Genomic DNA, 23,817 nt, shown 5'->3' on the forward strand with positions numbered 1-23,817 from the left:
TTTGGTCGCCTAGAAATGTTTCAGATGCTTTAATTAAATACTGCGAGTAGAATACTACAAATGCCTTTGAAATAATTGAGTATTTTTTAGATAAGTCTTTTTATAAGCCCAGAAAAAAATAATGTATAAGGCCTATGAAAACTGCTTTAAAGTTCAAAATCTCCTACTTGCAAACCCATTTTCGGTTATGGTTTTATTGTATAATGTGGTGAATTAAGTTATTTATAAAATGATCGAAAAACATTTAAATATTTGTGCCTGAACATCCATAAAATAAAATAAAAGGCACTTTTTGGTCATGTTTTTTTCTTGCATAAATCAAAACAGGTGATGGTGTTAAACGGGATAGTTAATTTAATGATTAATAATTTAAGCCTTATCGCTATTTACGTAAGGTGTGTTATTGATAGCGGCTCGATTCAAAATATTACACGACGTAGTGCATCGCCAAGCATAATGGATAAGAACGATGAAAGGAACACTTGGTTAGTTTGGACATGTGACACGGATGCGCAAAGTGTAAAGAGAATATATGATGCGAAAATGAATGGTAAAAGAAGGTGGCGACACCCGAGGAATGCATTGCACGATCAAGCCAATCAAGTACTTGAGTCGGGACATCTCAAGAATCAGAATAACAGAAGAGTATGTGTGAAAATCCCCTTTGAAAAAGGTTGGCTTATATGTGCTAATAAATACACTCATGGAAGGTCCCATGCACTTTTTTAATGATCCGAAGGTGAGGACTTCTGCTTATTAGAATGCGCCAAGCAACAGCATAACGATTCTGCATTGACCATCAATGATACAGACAGTTCAGCAACTATTTTTTGACGCATATCACCAAATAGTGAAACATCCCCCAAGACCTTTTTATATTTACATGTACCTCAAATTTGTAATCTTATCTGTAATAATGGTGTACAAATGGTTAGCTAGTTAAAACTTATTTAATACTAATCAACTGATGTAATTACTATCACCCACGCAGATAGAGCTAGTCCGCAGCCAGCAAGCCGCACACTTGAGCGCCCTGCGTGAACGCATGCGGCGGGAGCGGGAGCACCCACTCTCGGCTTCCGCTGCACCGGCCCCCGCAGGCCCCCCGTCTCCGCCCCGTGAGGAGGTGGCTTACGAGCGCCTGCGCTGTGACAAGCGACTCCTCGAGGACAAGTACCGCTGCCTCAAGGAGAAGTACGCCCGTCTGAAGAACGACGTGAAGGTTGGGCTGAATGTAATTCAATAAAAAATATTATATATATCATACATTTCACATACATTCATACATCGCCTCATAAATACTCATCTGTTATTTTATTTTATTGTGTCATTTTCAAAATTGGTGAAGAATAATTTAGACAAGTGATGAAGTATGTACCTATAATATAATATTTTAACAAAAGAAATAATATTTTAACTGTTTTTTTTTTCAAAATTGGAATTATAATGTCTCGTGATTTTTCACAGGTCTGCGCCAGTTTTACATAATTTATGTCACCGCCATCTTTGTAAATAAAGCTGGCAGTGGTAGTAATTTTTAATTTTTTTTGTGTACCTATAATTTCTATACTGCTCTAAAATAAACTAACCTAACATATACACTAGTATGCATTACATATTATAGTACACATACATATACAGTAAAACTTCTATTTATTGTTTTTGAAGGAATCTATTGAAAAAACAACGAATGTTGTAAACAATGGATGCGGGAATATTGAAAAATACTACATTCGTACAAATGTCATATCACTTGGATGGGCTGCAAAGTTTTCCACAAATAATAAAATATTTAATTTTATACCCCCATTGCTGCGTCAAGGTGCTTAAAAACCTATTTGAAATGTTCGCAGTCATTCAAGCCTTGGGCCATCAAGAAGGAGGGGCTCGCATATGTCAGTTCCATCACTGTCGTTGCAAAACGACACAATCTTCTCTTTCGACCCTTTACCAACGTGACAGGAGTCGCTCTTTAACGTCAATGTGTCTTTCTAGTTTTCGAAGATTTTCTGTACAGTAAAAAGTCTTCTGCACAGTGCACGCGCGCACCGCTGTGTTTGACGCCGCAACGACATGCCACAACAAATGTCAAAAATTTCGAATGTTCCACTTGTTGTCTATGAGTACTGTTAGTTGAAACCAAGCATTTAGCTATGAAATATGGTTTTTATTGTGCAAAATATTTAGTACAAAAACTGCGTGCTTTAAACGATGAATGCGGTATAATGATACATAGAAGAACGATCGCTGCAATTTCTATTAGCGAGTTTTGTATGAAATTAATTCAGGACTGGAAGAAATCAACGACAAATGATCAATCGAGATTTCACTGTACTAACATATACTTAAATAATATGTAATATTATAACCATCTGATTTCATATGAGTGCTTTGATAGCACATATTTAATACATTTGTAATTCATTCATATTACTATTCTACATATAGTATTTAAGTATGTGAACTAGAAAGTTTGTACAGTATGTACCAATGGTCACTAATTTATCATCCCACTGTATACTTGAGTGTTCTTAATAATAATAGAATGATGGTTCAATGGTTTTAGGGTAATCAAAAACATAAAACAAAACAATTTGTATAACCACAATATTTTATTTTCTATAACTAACCTGTTTTGCTTAGTACAAGCATCCTCAAGGGTATAAAGTGAAACCAATATAAAAATACAATGTGTGTGTTTATATATGTATACATATAAGGTGAGACCAAATATAATGTGAGATAGCGTGAACTTAAAATCTAGCATAGCAACAGAGGGAAAGAAAGCAAACAGATAATGTCATGTACATAACGGGATAAATATTATTATTCAAGTGACAAGAAACAAAGAGTCACTAATTAATAGTTACTAGGAATTTTATTAGTTTAAGGGAAATATTGGTCAATCAGACACATTAAATTGATTATTGAGAATTTGGGTTTTGATTTTAACGGCTTTTTTTATTTCGAGAGCTTCTAAATTATTTAATCTGTTGCCATGACCATTTTTGTGCAAAATATTAACACCGGCGTTTTGATTGAAGATATGATCTTTATCAATAAGATGATTGGTGAATTCGGAAAAGCCATTATTGTTTAAGCATCCAAGATGCTCTTTAATTCTAATGTTGACATTGCATGTTGTTTTACCAATATAGAACGCTGTACAATCTAATTTATAAATTCCCGAATGACAAAGTTTGTCGTAGTTTGATGTTTGACAATATAATTTGTCAAACCACAAAGTTACTGCATTCTACCAAAAAAAATAAAAATAACAATAGCAAACATTTTCAGTAATTTATTAACCCGTTTCTTTTTTACAGATTTCAATAGAACGAAGGAACAAACGACGTGAACAAAGCTTGACTACTGGCTCGGAGACAGAGAAATCTCACTCTAATAAAATTGTTGTTCTCGGAGACAAGTAAGTTGTCTTTTATTGAAAATCAATCAGAATTTTAAAACGAAAACACATAGCATATTATCTTTAAATTAGTTAAGGTTAGAATCTCTTAATACTTTCTTTTTAATTACTAGGTCAGGAGATATTAGTGATGCGCTGAATTCCATCAACAAAATGGACCCCAGGAAACGCATATTAAGTAACAATAATAACCCCGTCAATGGTGCTCTTAGACTAACAAATAATGGCATAACGAAGGCTGAGATGCACGCGAAACCGAATGACAACAATAACGCTACTCCAATTCTAATCAACCCCAGCCGCGACATCAATCTGTCACTGAGCGATTCGACTCCACATCACAATGGTTCAGGAATAAACAACCACCTCCTAAACGTTGCCGGAAGGAATGATTCCATTACTCGAATATCCCCGGATCGTTCCAGAGTCAAATCTTCTAGTTTCCGTGAGAAATCGCCGCTCGGGAAAGTTACAATCCGCGAGAAATCTTTCGGCAATGGCGACAACGACAACAGTCTCGGCCTAAACGATATTTCACTCAGTCAGAGTGACAGCCACACTGTTTCCAATAGCAGGCATGCCAAGAAGGTTCAGCTTATTGACAATCATAAGGATAAATACAGTGTAAATGACGGAGCGGATTCTAGAAGCAAGGGGGCTTTGAGGAAGTCATTGAAAATTAATCCAGAATACATAGAAACCAGTGAGTAGTACATACAACATTTCTTCCATTATTAGAGTAATGTATTTTGAACCACCAGCGGTAGCTACCCACATTTGGTTAGCTGTAGGTAGATTATTTTATGATCTGAAATTATTTTATTTTGAACTTCCCACAGTTAGCCAATATGTTTAGTCGCTAGCTTGGTTACGCTTCTATCAAATACCAAAAGACGTCACTAATGTTCCTCCCAGTTCCCACTTCTCTCTCAATATTTGGTATCGTGTAGGTTGCGAGTAGACGCCATTTTAAATTGTTTTCCAAAAATTGAACATCTGTTTACATTTTAAAAATTGCATTTGATTTAACTCTCGGTGTGCTGACCCAAAATTTTCACCGTCAGATTCTATTTTCTTAACAACTTATTTGTTTTAGCAAATTGATGTTTTTGTAAATTGTACCATCTTACCATATAATATGTACGGCGCTCAAGCGACTAATGCCTGTGACTGTAGACATTTCCAGTAGACCATAGACAATATTCAATATTTCTCCAAATAAGTAAATTTTAGGGCAATTTCCGTAACTAACACACAGAATTCAGGCTTTTAAGATTTTTATTTAAAAATTTTAAAACATAACTTCTCAGGCCTCTTCCATATTTTGACATAAGGTTGGAGTATTTCCGCTTTCCAATGAAATCCAAATAAATGGAATATTTCTGAACGTATCCGAAAACTAAAAACTGCTTTTGAAATGTGAAAAACACCATAAAATTTTATTATAAATAAAAATGTTAATGTTCGTTTGTTCAAATCATAAATATCCAAAAGTTCTTCACCGATTGCTTTGACATTTTGACACAACGCTTCATTCGAATATGTATTGTTTTTAATTTTAAATAAAATTTTTGTACATTGTAGACTTGAAAGTTTTTAAATATTTCTTTTGTTGGATTGGAATTGTCTTTAGTACTCTGCTTTTTGGGCTATGTTGAGCCTCTCTGTGTGAGTGCTCAAGGCAGACCCCCAACCAGTTATCCCGTACTCTGTTAGTGATTGACACAAAGCGTAGTACACTTTCTTAATGTCGTTTATGTTGAGGATATTACGGATGTTTCTAAAGAAGAATATGTACCTATATTTAAATGAATCAAATATAATAATGATGTTGTTATTTCTAGCTGTAACGGATTACCAAGATTCCTCGGACACCGGAATAAGTGACCATCTTCAGGGCAGGGAGTCTCTTTTAGGTAACATTCATTTTATACACACTGTTACGTAGTTGGAGTATAAGGCGCTTTCTACTTTCTAGTATGTAATATTTTCAAGTCAAATACTATGATGTTAAAAAGCTAATGATCTATTGACAAATAAATGTCTGTTTTTATTGATGAAATAAATAAATTACAAATTACGTGGTGAGATTTTAGATTGGTTGGATATAATGTATATTGGTAATAATTGAAGCAATCAATATAATTAGAGGATAATAAAGCAGAGAAATAAAGTAAATTTTGAATTATTATTTGTATCCAAAGATCCCTGCATTGTAAACACGCAATAGTAAATTTTGTATATAAAATTCATTGCACAACTGTACATAGCTTGACTTAACAAATGCTTATCTTTCAGGCCGGAATCGCAAAAAGCTGTTCACACGCTTAAAATCAGCTTCCACCTCAAGGCTGAATTACACTGTCTCCCCCAAGTATGTTCATAACTCTACTACTATACTATACCATTACAATTATGTACCAACATAGATAATAAAAATAAGGGAGGCCATGAACCATTATTAGTATGAAACTGCGCGCACAAAAATGTCACCAACATCGTTCATCTATTCTACTGCAAATCGCATCTATGCACAGCGGCATCCCGCCTTTGTGCGTACCTGCGCACCAAACGCATAACTTTCATTGACTCTGTCACTTGTCTGATAGTTCGTGCAGATAGTTTGGTCATGATCGTAGACAATCGGCATACTTCCATACAGGGGCAGCTCTTCTGTGTGGATCATTTCGTCAATGACCTCCCAAAAATATGCTACAATAAATTAAAGAATTTAGTTTTAATATTCGTGCAGATTTTTATATTTTTGATACATCCCAGTGCCATCTAGTGTCTAAATAAGAAGCTATTGTATTGCTACCATGGGTCATTTTAAATTTTGTCCCCAAACTATCTCCTTTCTTTCTCTGTGCTAAACAATCAAAGGAGGTAAACAGTATCATGTCTGATGTAAGCTTAGTATCATAAAAAAATTATTTTAAAGGGGTTTTCAGACATGACCGCTGTAAGGTAGAGATACCTACCACCTAAGATTATTAATTTGTATGTGAAACTTATAATTTTGATATCAAAATACCAATGTAAAATTGTACCTATTAACTCCCACCTATGTATTGTAAGTTCCTCTCGTCCTACAATGAGTTTTGTAACTCATCGAGATTGCTCTAGCAACAAATAAAGATAATTTTTAAAAAAAGGTATTAGAGGGAGATGTGAAAAAATGTCAGTGGAAAGTTTTTTGTGTGATAAACGATAGCCATCTTGAATTTGATTATTAGTTCGCGAAATTATGTTTATCATTGTTGACGTAATTTGCATGGAATAATTTAAAATGCCAAATTCTGTGGATATCTTGTTGAAAGAAATTGCAAACAATTAATAGAATCATGACAAACTTATTCAAATAAAGATAAAAACATAGACAATTAGTTTTTGTTACAAGACAGAAAAATAAAGAGGTTCAAAACGAAAAGTTATAATTTTTGTCAGTAGATTTGCAGGTCCAATCAAATTAATGTATAGGTGCTTTTGCTTTCATTGTTTACTTATTGAATCTACTTACAAACAATGGACTGAGATTGGATTTCGTGTTTTAAAAACTTTTTATAGGAAAAGATCTTTCCAAAGATAAAAAACATTAACTATGGAAATATATGTATATATTTCTAAAGTTATATGTGTAAATAGTTAGAAAAATAATCTTAAATTAAACAATATTGTACTACCGGCTTCAGAACAGGTGAGTACCGGCTATTGGTGTTTTTATAATATTCACTACGCATTAGCAATGTGTATTAACATTTCATGTTCATTTTTTTTCGATCGACCTTCCACTTTTAGACCCCTAGAGCCGCCTCTGTTTCCATGCCATATCTCCCTTTGCTTCTGTTATCTATGTGTACCGATCATAGTTTCAGATGCTCCATCTGAATTCATTTGACAACAAATTATAATGATTTTATTTTGAAGATCAATCGACAGCTCCTGCAGCCCTTTGGAGAACTTGCGCCAACAGTTGAGGAAGCTTGAGGAGTTGGAAGAACAGTTTCCAGATGTGACGCTAAACGCTGATACGACAGCCTATCGTCTGCGATATCCTTTTCCCGACTCGGGTATGGCTTTATTTCAATATAATATTTTTATAGATTTCAGATGTTTCAGCTAAATTTTCACCATAATGTTACCACTTCAATGTGTTCATCACTCACTCAATCACTCCAAAATGTTCTAAACATGGTCAAATAGTATAGTTATAGTCACAGTCACTTATATAATAAGTGGCACTTATCAGATGCCTGGTAAGGCCAATATTATTTTTCACTGCAACTGTAGAATTCAAAATGACATTTACAGGGTACCTGGTAAAGCCAATACGGCTTCACATTGCATCTGGTAATGTCAAACGACATTTACAAGGTGCCTGGTAAAGCCAATACTACTTTACAATGCATCTGTTAAATTCAAAGCGACATTTACAAGGTGCCTGGTAGAGCCGATGGTGACTTTACAATACATTTGATGAGGTCAAAATGACTTTAGGAAGATAAATGGTAAAAAGTGACATTAATGCAAGATAGTTTATAAGGTCAGAGTGATGTTTGCAAGGGGAAGTGAAAATAGCCTCTTGTGAAGTCAAAGTTACATTTACCAGATTTTAAATAAGGACAAAATAATATCTTACAAAAATAATGAGGTTCTGATGTGCAGTACAAGCGCAACAACCTTTGCTGGTTGTATAAAATGATTTCTCCTCTATGTGAAGTACAAATTAAGTTAAATTAAGCCCCCACAACACACCTTTAGCCACATTAAGCTGCTGCTGCGAATTGAGCACCTGCCAGATATCCCTTATCTCTCCGTGATTATTTTTATTAGGGTTAATTTCAGTTAAATTGTTTCACGATCTGATACAGTAACCCAAAATATTACTTCTTTATTACAATAAAATACATAATCTGACCTCAAAACCTACATATGTATATAAATATACACAACCCAACCTAACCTAACAAATGAACTAACCATCATGCTGTTTCTCCGCAGGCGTTGGAAGAGAGGATGAACTTCCACACAAATCTGTCTTGGCTCACACTTCTTGCTTCATTTGATTTATACATCCTCTCATACATAATCTTCTTTTATGACTCTTGACAACTCAAGTATTTGATTCACTTGAACATGCAATGTCTTCCTAGGGTGTCCATCTCCAGTCTTTTGTTCATCCATTCCACGTGTCCAACCCTTCTTAACCTACAAACAAATCTGTAAATGATGCTCCAGCATAGGTAGTGAGAGCACTCAGTGGGGCCCACATCATTGTTTTTACTATTTAATTAATTAATGTTTATTGTCCAGGAGGTGGTGGCGAGCTAGGTTTCCTGCGCCACCGCGCGCTAGTGGAGCGCGAAGGCGTTCGGCGCGCGCGGGCCGCCCTGCGCCGGCGTCGACACAGCCTGCGCCAGCGCCGCGCCTCCCCGCAAAGAGCTTGGCAGGTCAGGCAAGATACACTCAACCAAGTAAGGCATGACGCGACAGTCAAACCCACTAATACCAGAGGAACTGGTGGTGAGCTAGGTTTCCTGTACCACCGCAAGCTGGTGGAGCGAGAAGGTGACCAGCGGGGTTCGCCCTGAAGCCAAAGCCGCGCCTCCCCGCACAGAGCTTGGCAGGACTATAAAGATGTAACACAACCAGTGACCATACACAGCTATATAAAGTCATACACAACTGGTGGGCAGGCGCATCGCGAACAAACCGGCCTCCCAAATTTTAAAATATAGATCTATCCACACTTGGACAGATGGGCATCCTGCTTTTTTTTTTGCTCGGTTGGCGTATTTCAAACTCTGTCATATTCAGTGACTATCAAATCATGGATCAGCTCCTTTTTGAGATTTGAACAGTTCCTGTTGATCGCCGATTCTCATCCTGTTACTCGAACTGTTTCAGCTTTTGAACAAATCGTGATCGGTTGACAAGAATAACAGCATGACCGTTATGCTTGTAAGCTGATTGAAATTTGATCAAGAGGCTTAAATAGACAGAGAATCATCATTTAACAGTGAGCGCTCAATTGTTAAAAAATTCAAATTGACATTGATCCTCAATTTGATGGTTTTCTATTTTTTTAACTACATTAACCACTCAGAACATTAGAACGTCAAAAGACGTAAATATGATAATAGCGGTCAAGACATTAGAACGTCTTTTCGCGAGATTTTACAAAAATCGATTTATTTCCATCACTAGTATACGGATTGCCATGATTTAAAAAACAGAGTATCGATAATGAATAACGCTACGCGTCTGTATTCAAGAATATCTATGGAACGTAGAGGTGCATTATCTAAGCCGATTGAATCTGTCATCTTGTTCGTTCATAATTTATTGTGTTTCTAAATAATTTATTAAAAATATTTTAGTTTGGACGGTTAATATTTTGAGGTGACTAATAGTTTTTAATTACATTTCTTCAATATATAAAGTGTTATTTCTTTATGATACTCAGAAAAAAGTACATTTTTCACGGCTTTGAAATAATGGTAAGCGATTTTTACATATTTTTGACATTTTCATAAAATGTATATTTAGAAACGCAAATATTTACGTATAACAACACAATGCGATAGTGGATTTCATAATCTTTCCAAAACATTTTTTAGAATGAGGCTACGTTTCCCAAAACGTGAGTTATGAAGCTTTTAGCAAAACTCGTAAATAACACAAAAATTATCATGTTTTGACAGTTCTCAAAGGAACACATAGTAAATAAAAGTCTTTGTCTGAGAGGTTAATGACATATTGCCCATCTCACTAGGTGTGAAACGCCTGTGTTGAGATAATAATTTACAGAGTGGTTGTTAGATTGGAATTTTTTTTCAGATGTAAAGAAGAAAACTAAATGGAAGTACCTTCTCTTTTAACTAAAGTTATTATTAATATTATGATTAATTTTTTAAAAAAAAGGGTTTTTTTTGGACGGGAGTTCTACTGTTCACATAACTGCTAGTAAATAATTCATATCAAAATGGAATTCCACCACAAATTATCGGTTACAAAATTTAAATCTTTAGTATGTTTTGACAGGACGAGTGCGAGCTGACGGACATGGAGGTGTCGCTGCACCGGACCAAGTCAGTCCTGGGGGAGAAGGTGATCAGACTGCGCCACATTGAGAAGTCCCTCCGTCAGCTGCAGGCCGAGAGGGAGGGGAAGGATCCCGCCACCGAAAATGCTACTCATAAACAGGAGCATAAGGTGAAAATAATGCAAATTTTTGCTAAGCATTTTTATAGGAATAGTAAAAAGTTTAACCCTTCAGGCCTCTGACATATTGACTGTTATATTTCTTAAAGATGCTGTCAGTCAAGTAGGAGTATTTCCGCTTCTCAATAAAATACAAAATGGTATATTTCTTAATGTATCCAAAAAACGAAACTTTAACGAAAACCGTCACTGAAAAAGATCATCATAAGATAGTCACTGACACACTCACCTCACACTAACTAGCAGCATTGATCCTCTAAAGGGCGGAACACACAGCATGAGAATGAGTCTTTTTCCGACTAGACTTATGTGAAACGGAATATGGTATGAATAAACGGCATTAACCTTTTTTCTCTTATAATAATCTTGGTCGCTTCCAAACAAATTACTTCCCACAGACCTTTCCTTGACTAGTAGCGTAATCCTGTTGAATTCTTCCAGGTTCATAGCCAACCTAAGACGTAAATGGTAATTCTCTTCTATAATAATGTTTTTTACGATTTTTTCCAGGACACCACCCTCTCTGATATTTCCTCGCACAGCTCCGGCTTCAGCAGCACAGAAGCACAGAGTGACGCCAACCCCTCGGGCCGCCACACCACCGACCACGATGCCGAGATCATATCCAGTCTGCAAACCCTCAACACGGAGATAAGGGACATCTGGCAGGTGCTCAATTCGCAGCAGCAGCTTAATGTGGCTAAAGGTGTGTTGTGGGGGCTTAATTTAACTTAATTTGTACTTCATATAGAGGAGAAATCATTTTATACAACTAGCAAAAGTTGTTGCGCTTGTACTGCACATCAGAATCTCCCGCCTGCAATATTTTAAAAGTACTACATGTTTCAATCCGTTTGCATAAATTAACCCAGCTTGTATTACATGTCAAACTGATACATTAACTTTATAATTATGTACCTACATACCAAGCACAATTATTTACTACAGTAGAACCCCGTTAGTTAGAACACCGATAATTCGAAAAAAATGCGTAATTCTAAATTTTCGCCAAAAAAATATCCCCAAAAATTTTTTTCCTACAAATTGTTTTTTAATTCGAAATTCGTTAATTCGTAATTTATTTTTGTGAAAATAAATCATAAAATTTTGTAAATCTGAATCTAAAAGACAGCCATGGTGGTAAAAAAATTATTTTTACGTGGTTCGTATCTTCGTAGAACGTCACAGCGGTGCTGCCAAGGTCTGGTATCTGTGAGAGGATAGTGTGTCAGCGCTTTATTAGCAGCAGACACATACCTGGACGGATGACGAACCTCGTGCTGGCACTGTTGGTGGACGCGGTGGACTCTTTCGCTGCAGCAGCTGGACCAGTTTCTTCACCACCTGGGATTCTTGCTGCAGAGTCTCCATCTTCTATCTTCGTGTCACCTGTTCCTTTACTTCATTTTACTTAACTTAACTTCACTCTATTTTTGTAATATTTATATTTTCTGTAATACCTGCATCAACTGTAAAGCGCCCCTGAGGTGATATCTCACAAAAGCGGCGCTATACAAATTATCCAATAATAAATAAATAAAAATTATGCATCCTCCTAATTAGTATTATTATTTTGTAAATGTTAATCGATTTACACTGGGATGTCGTATTTTTTCAAATTTATTTTGATTATCCGAACGGCTGAGAAAATTCATTTTATGTGTAAATAAATGGTATTTTTATAAATTTACTGCGAATAACTGAACTTGAAGGGCGGGCCGCAACGAAAATCGGCAGCGAAATTTCGATTAATGCGGATATAAATTGTATTTTTACGAATTTACTTTGAATAACTGAACTTAAAGGGCCGACCTCGGCGGCAATCGGCTGCGAAAATTCGATTACCACGGAAATAATTCGTATTTTTACGAATTTACTCAAAGATACTACCGGAATTTGAAGGGGCGGCCAACTTTATTTTTAATAAAATTTTGAATTAAGTGGGAATTTGTTAATTCTAAATTTGATTTTTGATGTCCCATGGATTTCGAATTAACGAGGTTCTTTCTACTGTATTTGCTTGCCAACATAACTTGAAGTTAGAAAATGTTTTATTTGTCAAAACTTGACACTCCCAAACAAGGTTCCCACAGAGATAGAGGAAGCCATTTCCTAATACATTTCAATTATCAGTGGTATCATTCACCTGATTCTACCTTGCCAACTCATGATACTTCTATTATGAGATGCAATAATGGAACATGTAAATCTGTTGATTGGTATTATGACTTCATGGTTATTTTATTTCTAATTTCAGTGTTCCCCATCGGTCAGCTTCTCTACACTGATGTGGGGTGGCAGCTGCCAATAGCAGCCAGCAACATCCCGACCCTGCAGCATCTGCCCAACTCGGTGGCGACCGGCTTCGCCCCCCCTATCAATGTCCCCGCTATTAGCGCAATAGCGGCGGAGAGTGCTGCATCTCAGTTCAGGGCCCACGGCAGTTTCAGGCAGATTGCTTCTGTACCTATGAGGCCTATTCCTACCGCTGTGGTTGCACAAGTATGTTTTTTAGTTTGCAGAATTATTTAAAAAAAAACTCGTTAACTCTGGATCTGACTGATCTAGCAGGAGAAGATCTTTAGCAGAATACCACCAGTCAGTGTAGGAAGTAGATGAATTGTATCAAAGAGTATATCATTATGAGTGGTTTCTCCGATTCATTTTTAAGTAAAACAGTGCACGGTAATGCATAACTCTTTGAGACAGCAATAACAAATCCCTTTCTGTAGCTCTTTAGCTAACATTGTCCGACCAGGTGAGGATTCAGTTCCTCAGTTTACACTGTGCAGTCGGAGGATAACTTGCGAGATATCACATTAAAGAGTACACCAAATAAAGACAATAGAGGAGTTCATAGGAACTAATTTAGTTAAGTAGTTCCTATTTGTCCAAGTTTATATCATTATATAGCAGCTCGACAGACCTTACGTTGACGGTCTAGAATCCTGTGCCATTTCCTAGAAAAATTTCTGTAATTATTTTTTAATTGGTTGATTAATTATTAACCGTTAGTTTGCAAGATGTGATTAAATATTTATATTATTTATTCTATTTCCCAGCCTCCTTTACCAAGCGGAGTGGCCACAAGTCTCGTTGAACGAACCCGAGACCTAAGGGATTGGCTGAAGCAACAAGCTGCCCTGTAAATCCACTGACACCAAACCAGCACAAATTAATTAGACTAATTTTTACTATATTACTATCCCTGAAGGTTGTGATTGAGATTCCAATTTAGAATTCTTGACAATTCCCACCAAGAGATTGAAAATTCCAGAGATTCTCAATCGCAAGCTGTGATTATTATATATAATCACCTAGTCATTATAACATTCTTAGTCCTAGACGATCTAGTCAAAACAATAATAATAATTACTATTGTTTTACATAAACTTTTACATTCTTCAATCATTCCACTGGGTATTTTTAGAAATTTTGTAAAAACTAAAAGTTTTCTTATAAATTTTTATCATTCTAGTCAATCATAAATCAAATCATTATAGCATTTATTGTATTTACGCAAACTGTTAATATTAAATTATTATTTTGTATTTTAGTGTTCTTAAAATTTATGTTAAATTTGTTCTGTCAAAGAGATTTTTTTTTTATGTACATATTCGCATTTATAGATATTTTATTTGTAATAATTTATAGTGCTATGTTAATAATATCGCATTTTAATGATACCCGTCACTTTTGAAAACAATTATAGGTGAGCCAAGTAATAATGGCTCTTTCGGTTCTAGCCAACCATGAATATTTTTTTACAAAGTAATGACTTCATATCTTTTTCCCACCCTTCGCTTACCCTATTAAATTATTTTCGAAAAAGTCAACAATTTTAATATCAAATTGGCCTCATTTAATCACAGAGCGGGTTGGGGCATGTATTCGCTACTTTTGTGGAAAAATCATCACATTTTAAATAGCCAATGGCATTTACTAATCCTCTGTATATAAAGCTGTATTTTATGATTATTCAACACCTTCTTTCGATAAAGGTGCAGTAAAATCTCAGTCTAACATAATCAATCTATCCCAGCATGAATCAATCATTTTTAACACTTTCAATTTTGGATGGCAGTCGCATATTCTCGAATGTGGTTTTCAAATTAGAGATCCACGAAGTTTCACTAAAACAAGTACATTGTGTTCAAACATGCCGCGTAGATTGCATTAAAAAGGCCAGCGTCATAAGCAGTGGCAGCTAGCGCTAAGGATCGTTGGAGCACTCCTAGAATTTCAGACATTCTAAAAATACTCAAAGAAAATCAAATATGTACTATCAAAGTATTAAATTAAATTCAATCGGCTCAAATTTTCGTTCTTTGTATCACGTGTCAAAAGTCACGTGGTGCGAGGGAATTTCATATCGCTCATTGAGAAATGTCACCCGGGAACACCAATTATCTATACACTATCCGCGTTGATGTTGATCATAGTATTGAAATTTCTCTGAAACGTGAACAGCGCTCGCAAATGCCTCTTAACCTTTGGAACACCTGACCCTTTTTGAGGGAAATAAAAAATGAACTGTAAAGTGCAAGTGATTCTGTTAAAAAAATTTATGCACTTTCTCATGACAGGTTTAAATCGCAAGTCATAAAATTTGCGGGATAAAATTTTTGTCACTGGTGCACAAACGGTTTTCCAGAGGTTGAACTCTTTGGTGAGATGGCGCCGATCATTCTTGCAGGTCGGTGTAAGCTTCAAAATTGCTAGTTGCTAGTATCTTTCACCCCTGAAGGTTTACCTGATCTGATGTAGGGATAGACTGGCAATATTTTTAGTGCACCGCCCATTTTTGTGAGTACAAGCCGACACTGAATTGCAAGTTGGAGTAATGACATTGCTAAGCGCCGTGTTGAAAAGGCTAAAATGATATTATGTAGATTAAGATTTTCCTGAACCCCTTGTATGTAGAACTTTATAAATTCTAAAATAGGAAAATGGAGATACCATTTTTTAATCTAGTCAATTTGTTAAAGTAAAATTCTCTCCAATCATTTGAAAGACTCAAATATGAATGTAGTTTCATCTTTGGGTATTTTTAAAGCAGTCGGTAAGAATGAGCACCCAATTCATTTTTTAAAAATGATTTGGTGCCCAAATGGTGTTGCGGATTTAAATAATTTAAAAATAAATATGTCCCCATGTTTACGATAGAAGTCTGAGTAAAGTGGCCATAGAAAGACATTAATATTCCCTCCCTGTAGTGATATTTTTTAATGTTGGTTGAAATGAATCCCAAATAAAAAAGTATTTTGAATTGTTAGCTATTTACCCGGTACACTTAATTCTGTTTTTACCTATGGGATAGATTCCACATAATAAATACCGTGTAAAAAAAAATTTTAAAATTTTTTCGTAGTTACATTATGTATTGGGAGAATGGAGAATTCTAATTTTACTTAATTCCTTTACATTTTGTTGACCGTGTTGTATCAAAATTGCGTAAAAACAGAATTGACTGCATTATTTTAAAGAGTAGATCTTCAGGTTATTGGTGAAACAATTCACTGTCCAAAAAAACTAGTCCATTGAGTATTTGATTAAAAAAATGAAAATGTCCATTATGGTTGTCAGAATTACATATACATAAAAAATAATTCCTGTTTATTTATGTCTTAATTTCATCACAATTTGTTTATTTAACATCTAAATAAAATAGTTGTACATTCTAAAAGATATTAAAGTTATTGATTTAGTAGAAACCATTCAGAAAAAGTAATAAAATAATGGGTCTCAATTTTATTTAGGAGAAAATAATTATGTTATTGAACAATTTGAATTGTATTGTGTAATTGAAAATGAAAAAAATTGTAGACGTAATATGCAAAGCATTCCTGAAAGCCTAAATTTTTAACGAAAATAGATTTCCGATTCAAATTATGTATTATCGAAAAAATACATAAATAAGAACCATTTTCTATTAATGTATAGATCAGTGGTCTTCAAACATTTTCTAACAAACCTTGTAGGTACTGTAATTAGGCAAAGTGTAAAATCAGACGTAGAAAACGTAGGTTCAGAGATTTATTTAAATTATAAAAGGGATCGCTGAAAAATTTGAATGTGCTGCTCAATCATTATCATTTAAGGTTAGATTATCCCCAGCGCAAATAATGTATTGACGGAGTGTTACTATAAAGTGGATTGTACGCATGAATGGTGGCATTTGCCTCGTGATATGGAATACGGCGTGTCTTAACAAGTATCCTTAGATTACCCCTTAGTTACTGAATAAGCCCAATTCTTATAATCGACTGATGCAATCGGAATTATCGCACAGAGCGGTATTAAAATAATTCGGAATGTTAATTTAAAAAAAATTATAAACATTAAATTTGATTAGTTAGGTACATAACATTGCATTTGTGTAAATTAAGCTAAATTTTAGATTTGAATTGCACTTTAAAAATTGCATTTTTTTTAACAAGTAGCGGAATGATTTGCAAGCTTTAGCAATAGATATACTATTATTATAAACCTAACTTGCGTTATTAGTCATTTTTGAATAACCAAATGCAATATAATGTTAACCATTTATTATTTCGTAGGTCTGAATAAAATATAACTACTATTAAACTTTATTGCATGGCTAATAAATATTTAAAGTTGTGAACTTAAAAATATGTTAAATTATATAAATGATTAAATCTATGTGAATTAGGTTGTGTGTACTAACATTTAAATATATTATGTTACTGATAATAATTGCGTACTCTCCAGAGTTTTCTTTTTCTATAATGTTTATTGCTAACTAAGTTAGTCGAAATGTTTAACAAATTGGCACAATCAATGTTAAGTTTGCACTTAGTCATAACATCAATTTTCTCGGTTGTGATTTTTCACCCTTTTTATTTTGATCCTCATTCCACTGTTGATTTTTTTTTTTATTCAGTGAATTATTTATTATACTTCCAATTTTCAGTAACATAACAAAAAATATTTACAAATGAATTTGTGGAAAATATTTATCACTGGCATAAATACAGACTTCTTGTGACAATTGTTGTAGAGATGAAATAATAATAATACTAAATATTACGTACAATTATTAATTCCACTGAATATTAAATGTTTAACTTAAAAAATCAATAAATAAAAAATAAAATATTGATTGTTTTTATTATTATCCGTCAGAGCTTAGGGTGACTCCCAGCCCTTGTAAATACTGATCTAGACGCTAGGACTTGTCATGTTTTATCGGTCATGCTAAACAGAAAACAAAATATTTACACAGTAATGTTATTTTCTCCATTGTGGTTTGTTATATTAATTTTTCTATTGAATTTTACAATATTTATATTATGCTGTCTCCAACAGGGGGAATGCACTATTGTAATTTATTACAATAACGTTTCCCCCGTATGGGTGCAACAACTTCAGAGACAGGGAAAGGTGATTAGGGAAAAGAGAAGAATCAACTGAGAGAATCACCCGACACCTCAAGTTGATTTTGATGCAGACTGAGCCAGAAATGCTCCATTTTGTCATATCAGTTCTCGTAAAATAATGCCTTTCCTATCATTTTTTTACGTACATTTTGGTGTCGACATGCTTCATCTTACCTATAATACATCCAAATTGGACCAGCTCGTCAGGGAACAAATGGAGCGTGAAGGCGGCGTGACCATCTCTTTCTTTGTCGATAAATGAATCTGATGTAATATGTGTCCTTATTTACTCCTCGAAAGTAAAATCTGCTTACAAATTACTAGTACTTTATACAATGGCGCGCTAATTGCTGGCTGCCTAAAAAACTACAAATCCCACATGCAGGCCTCAAGAGCTGAAGATACTCAGTATGCTGACCTAATGATAGATCCAAACATTGTCCGAAATGATTTTAGCCGTGTTTGGTGGTCATATCTGAACACCCAGATACTTTCCAACCTTCCACCTCCCCACAACATACCCCAATCGGGAATGTCATAGCCCCACTGGCTCTGGACATTTGGGACTCCATAAAAGGAGAAAAAATTGGCATAGATGAATAAAAATTTGTATGAGTTTTCAAGGTTTATTTTACATCATTAAATTACAAGACGATAGGTCCAACAATGGTATCCTTGCGCAGACGTGCCTTGGCCTTGACTTGAGCGGCGATGCGATCAAGATCCCGCCTTCCCTGCTTGGTCAGCCTGCGACCACCCTCGGGTGTCTTCTCGATCAGCTTCAGGGCCTCTAGGGACTGCAGGGCCTTGCGGGCGATACCAGCGGAGGACCTGCAGAAGTGGGCGGGGGTGACTCCGTTGCGCTTGCGACCTCCGTAGATCTTGGCCACGGTACGCACTCCGAGGGGGGAACGGATGTAGATGTGCCTCACGAGGGAAGCGCACCGGATGTAGTACCAGTCGGCCTCGTAGGGGGCCAGCTCCTTGAAGCGGCCGGTCTTGACGAGGTCCACGAATTCGGGGACGGGCAGCTTGCCGGACCTGGAGGGAAACAATAATTGAAACTTGCTGCAGATAACAACATTTAACATAAACAATATTTGTCAGAGGAATACTATCGCAATAAATGACAATATTCTACACTCCCTTACTAACATAGTTCACCCAAGTAAGCGAGCAAATATTATTTAAAGTTGACAGACGGGTGATTGGTCTTCTATTGTTTGGTAACATTTTCGTTTGCACTGAATGTTATTGAAAGTAGGGTGGAGGAATTTTCGGGTGGAAGAAATCAGATTTGTCACTCGATTGATTGTAAATTTCGATGGTGCACTTAGGATAACATATAATGTTTCGTGGCACTCATAAATATCTTGACTAAAATGATGCACTTCATCAATGAAAAATAATCCAACTCACTGACAGCAAATCCCACTGTACTAATTCCAAGCTTACAGGCGCAATTCTCTGTACATTGAAAACGGGAGATGAATTATAAATTTTAAAAAAAACAGTGTTTAGGAGTTAAAAGGGAAAGCTAAGCTCAAGTCAACAAAATTGACAGTTGGTTGGAGGAAAGGTGGTAAATATGACAAGAAACTTACTTCTTCAAGAAGGCGGCAATCTCCCTGACAACCTTGTCTTGTTCGACGTCTTTTAATGTGACTGACGGCATCTGCAATAATGAAAATCAGTGTGAACACGCGTTACAAAAATTGAAGTATTAACATATTATAGGTTAACATGACACGGTAAGGGTTTAGGGACGCTAAATGCTACTCGAAAAATTTTACATACTTTTAGTATGCACTAGGGCTGTATTTGTTATAAAACTACTGCAAAATATCAATAAAAACTTAAAATATTATCGCCATGTGGCTAGAGCGACATTTACCTTGAATGGCAGTCAAAACCGGAAAGAACCAAAGAAGAAGTCAAACGCACAGATGGTGTTGCCATTTGCCATGCACTAAAAAAAAAATACAAATATATTTATATACCAACTTTATTGACTTCTCACAATGGAATATGTTCACATCGTTCTATTTTACTTTCCTTTTTTTGCGAATATTATTTGGAAAAAAAATGAATTTCTAAGAAATAACACCAATTAAAATAATTGAAAAATAATAAAATGGTGAATGTTATCATTTGACTTAGAGTGTGTTCAGACTTCTCAATTGTAGTTTGTCAATTCTCTGTTGAATGACACTTGAAAGCTTATCAAAAAGTGTGATCACCCTTTCAAAAAAGTTGATCAAGTTTTTAGTTGACTAAAGTTGAACGAATACTTTTGTTCTTCAAGTATGAGTCATCGTTCGAGTTTGGATCAAAAACAAAATAAATATATATTTTAAATATAAAAATGCGAGATTGACTCCGGTAGACGTAAAAAATAAAATTAAAATAATCAGAACCATGTAACATATTGATTTAGGATTAGTATCAGTATTTCCAGAGTGGAAGACAGTCTTAGTATCGCCCTGGTGTAAGACTACCATTAAGTATGAAACTTTGCTTTGGCCGTGTTTGAAGTAATGAAATTATAAAAGAGTGTAGACTTGAAAATGAAACTTTCAGTGTCAGATATCTCAATGTCATTTATTATTTAGTTTTGTCTAGGATAAAGTTGCCGAATTCCACTGCACCCATAAATTTAAAAAATAACACTTGGTTTTAACTCAATAAGGAAGTTGAGTCCATTTTTTTTATTTTTTTTTATCAATGTTCGCATTCAAACTTAAATACTGGTATTTTTTTTTTTTTAAGTTTGTTTTCATAATTAAATTAATTCTCAAAGTTTAAATTTTATTAAGCCCGCCAAAACGAGCGGAATCCGAGCGGTAAGAGGCGGGGTGTGGTGTGACGTCATTAGAACTGTGAAAACCACGACGCTCAAGCATTTTGTATGGAAAAAATTTTAATTCTTCAACAAGGAATTCCAGTAATTTTTTTACCAATGTTAACCGTCTATTAGAATTGATGTTATTAAAAAAAAAGAAAATTGATTAAGATTTCATAGTTAAATTAATATTTTAAGTTAGAATATTTGCTTTTCCCGCCCAGTACGGTACTTGTACGGTATTGCCGTCGCTACTTGTTGACGTTCCACGCGCTAATTCAGGACCACCGCGCAGAAAAGTAAAGACCAAAAGTAAAATAACGGTTTACAGCCCAGTTCACTGTGAGACCTTTCTGGGCGGCCGGCGGCCTGAAGTGTATCACATGCTATGTGACATGTATAATAATAAAAACTTCTAAGTTATGCAATAAACAACATATTATTATAAAGCACTATACGAATATGTATCTTTAGAAATCCATTTCATATAATAATAACAACAAATACGTACATATATTTGACAAACCCAAATAAACCTTTGGCCTATACACCTCTCTCATCTAAACCGACCATCTCTCATGTAATAGAAAGAGATGCACCATAGGTGATCCGTTGAACGTACAAGTCACGACACATGTGACGTCAGAATTCTTTCGACCAATCGTGGAGCGTATACAGTCTATTGCTATTGAATGCTTTTTCAAGAACGTTTAACTAATTCTAAGAATAATAATATAGAAATATATTTATATTTTTAGAATCGATATTTTTTATCTACATGAACATATTTTTTATAAGTCAAAATATTTTTCACTCAACTTCCTTATTACATACTACAAGAAACATCTTTTAGTTTCAGGTAAAAACCATTTGGGTAAAAGATGCATTAATCCTGAGTTAATGTTGGTTAGTCGATTCCATTTAAACTGATACATCTGAGCTAAATCTTGTTCATTTTTTGTTGTTCAACTAAAATCGAAACGTCTGACTTCCATATCAGAGAACAGATAAATAAAAGTTATGACAACTTGAGTGACTATTCCTGGACCTAGGGTTCACATACAATACATTTGAAAGCTTACCCAGGTTGAAAATTATTATCAAGTTGATTGGAGATTGTAGACGTAACAGTAGGTAAATAATGTTACAAAAAAATAGAGCTGGTGATACCTAAATCAGGTTTTCACTGCGGTTCCAGTTACTTCGGGGAGGGGAGGCAAGAGAAATTCCGAGTATTTTAATTATTTTTGTAAAACTTCGACTTTTCTATACATTGAAGAAATATAATATCCATGTATTATATATAAACCTTCCGGAAGAAATTGTCTAAATGATAATGAATACCCTATCAATAACCGTTTCATAGTTTAGAAGAACTAATAGCACAAACAGACAGACGCAGATAGTGACTTTGTTTTTTGAAACTATTACGAATTTACTAAAAGTTTATCAAGAAACGGCTTTTAATCCCGTTTTTAGTTCATTATGATCAGGATGTTCCTAGATGTTCCTGAATGTTCCAGACTATTCCCGAACATTTTAGAATGTTCCGAGATGTTCTAGAATGTTGTGAAATGCTCTCGAATACTCTTGAATGTTCTGGATTGTTCTAGATTTTTTTAGAGGGTGAAACTCCCAGCCCTTACCTTTACAAAAGCAGGCCCTTCAGGTAAAAACGGGAACCTCCAAATGGATCGTACCGGGAATGGTTTCTGAGTTTTAGCGGCACGCTCACTGTACACTTTGTATATTATATATTGATTTATAAAAAATAATCCAAAATGAACCAGCTCCAAAAATAGCCGGTTTCTCAGGATATCGGATATCGACGGCTCCAGTGACAACAAATGAACCGTGCCTCGTAACCGGGACAGGAATATCGACCATCTCTACAAAAAATTGACATTTGAAATAATCAGAACAAATCAGAACAAGAATTAAACCGATCAAACCCGATCAATCGGTCTCTTCATTTGAAAGCAATGTTTTATTTGGATTTTTATTTATAGGACCCAAAGTTATCTCATAATGTCGAGAGTAACTCTCATTCGGTGGCGCGAAAGCATCCAGTCCTTACAAAAATTAGCTCGAGGCTGTTTGTGTAATTAACTTAACACGTACATTATTATTTTGTTTTTGTGGAATACGCGATAAAAATATTTTTAATCCGTCTAAAAACATTATTCTACAAGCTGTCTAATTTGACGCATTTATTTTCTAATCGGTTATATTTTTTAATGAGAATTAAGCAATTATTCTTTCATGGATTTCGATTTTTTTCGATGAACACAAATAAAGTCATGTCGTCTCCGAGTTGCTGTTGTGCTCAGAGACCCCCAAGTTCACCGGAGGTGGTGTTGATAGAGAAATCTGACGTGAAATATGCAATGTACGAATCGTTGAAAGATTTGTGTCATAACAATGCAAATCACTTCAAAAATGATGACAGTGATGCTGGAGTGCGGCTCCATGCTGGCTTCATCAGTCTCCTCGTCAACACTGACACAGTCCTCCCGCTAGTCGACCTCGTCAGGAAGGTAAATTATTTATTTCAGAAATTATTGAAGAACATCTTGTCCTACAAAACTATGTCTAATCCTGTTTGATTCTTGCACATCTTTCATTACTAGTATCAGCCATCATACCAACACCCTTTTCTGTAATTTTAAATAATTTCTGTAATTATTTGAAGACATTATTAAAATTGTCCATATTGCCGTACTACAATTGCTGTCAGTGGCAAGATACAATCTTCATCAACTCTTCATAAAGATATACACACATGTTACCAAAATTATAATATAAATATTTGAATAATGAATATTTTGTGCTTTATCACACAGGGCACTACTATTTGCTTTTGCATTACACATATTTTGCCTTATTAATTATTATCATAGTCATAAATTTGTCAGACCTTGTCA

General features: G+C 35.0%; 3 protein-coding genes across 4 annotated transcripts in view; 2 read left to right on the plus strand and 1 right to left on the minus strand.

Moving 5' to 3' along the window:
• Cep164 (centrosomal protein 164) overlaps positions 1-17,247 on the plus strand; it is a 39,057-nt gene extending 21,810 nt beyond the window's left edge. The window contains exons 11-21 of the mRNA XM_089642796.1: positions 992-1,222; positions 3,327-3,427; positions 3,541-4,130; positions 5,272-5,343; positions 5,726-5,801; positions 7,355-7,497; positions 8,741-8,877; positions 10,472-10,642; positions 11,162-11,357; positions 12,909-13,153; positions 13,714-17,247. Coding sequence (XP_089498922.1) covers positions 992-1,222; positions 3,327-3,427; positions 3,541-4,130; positions 5,272-5,343; positions 5,726-5,801; positions 7,355-7,497; positions 8,741-8,877; positions 10,472-10,642; positions 11,162-11,357; positions 12,909-13,153; positions 13,714-13,800 — 2,049 coding nt within the window. The 3' untranslated portion in view covers positions 13,801-17,247. The remainder of the gene's footprint in view (positions 1-991; positions 1,223-3,326; positions 3,428-3,540; positions 4,131-5,271; positions 5,344-5,725; positions 5,802-7,354; positions 7,498-8,740; positions 8,878-10,471; positions 10,643-11,161; positions 11,358-12,908; positions 13,154-13,713) is intronic.
• A 1,410-nt stretch (positions 17,248-18,657) lies between these two features.
• Positions 18,658-20,016, minus strand: RpS19a (Ribosomal protein S19a). 2 transcript variants are annotated; one of them, XM_089642503.1, is made up of 3 exons: positions 19,946-20,016; positions 19,656-19,726; positions 18,658-19,092 (listed from the first exon to the last, which is right to left on the minus strand). In XM_089642503.1, exons 2-3 carry the CDS (start codon positions 19,724-19,726, stop codon positions 18,696-18,698), a joined length of 468 nt encoding a protein of 155 aa, XP_089498629.1. In that variant the 5' UTR covers positions 19,946-20,016; the 3' UTR covers positions 18,658-18,695. The 2 variants fall into 2 exon arrangements, with proteins under 2 accessions (XP_089498629.1, XP_089498630.1); XM_089642504.1 differs by lacking the exon at positions 19,946-20,016 and adding an exon at positions 19,849-19,943.
• Positions 20,017-22,833: 2,817 nt separating this feature from the next.
• Hsl (hormone-sensitive lipase) overlaps positions 22,834-23,817 on the plus strand; it is a 33,714-nt gene continuing 32,730 nt past the window's right edge. The window contains exon 1 of the mRNA XM_089642797.1: positions 22,834-23,430. Within this exon, the coding sequence (XP_089498923.1) occupies positions 23,131-23,430 (300 nt within the window). The 5' untranslated portion in view covers positions 22,834-23,130. The remainder of the gene's footprint in view (positions 23,431-23,817) is intronic.

Source organism: Hesperophylax consimilis, chromosome 18 (genome assembly GCF_061612785.1).
Source record: "Hesperophylax consimilis isolate HC1 chromosome 18, BYU_Hcon_1.0, whole genome shotgun sequence".
In the NCBI taxonomy this organism is placed as follows: Eukaryota; Metazoa; Arthropoda; class Insecta; order Trichoptera; family Limnephilidae; genus Hesperophylax; species Hesperophylax consimilis.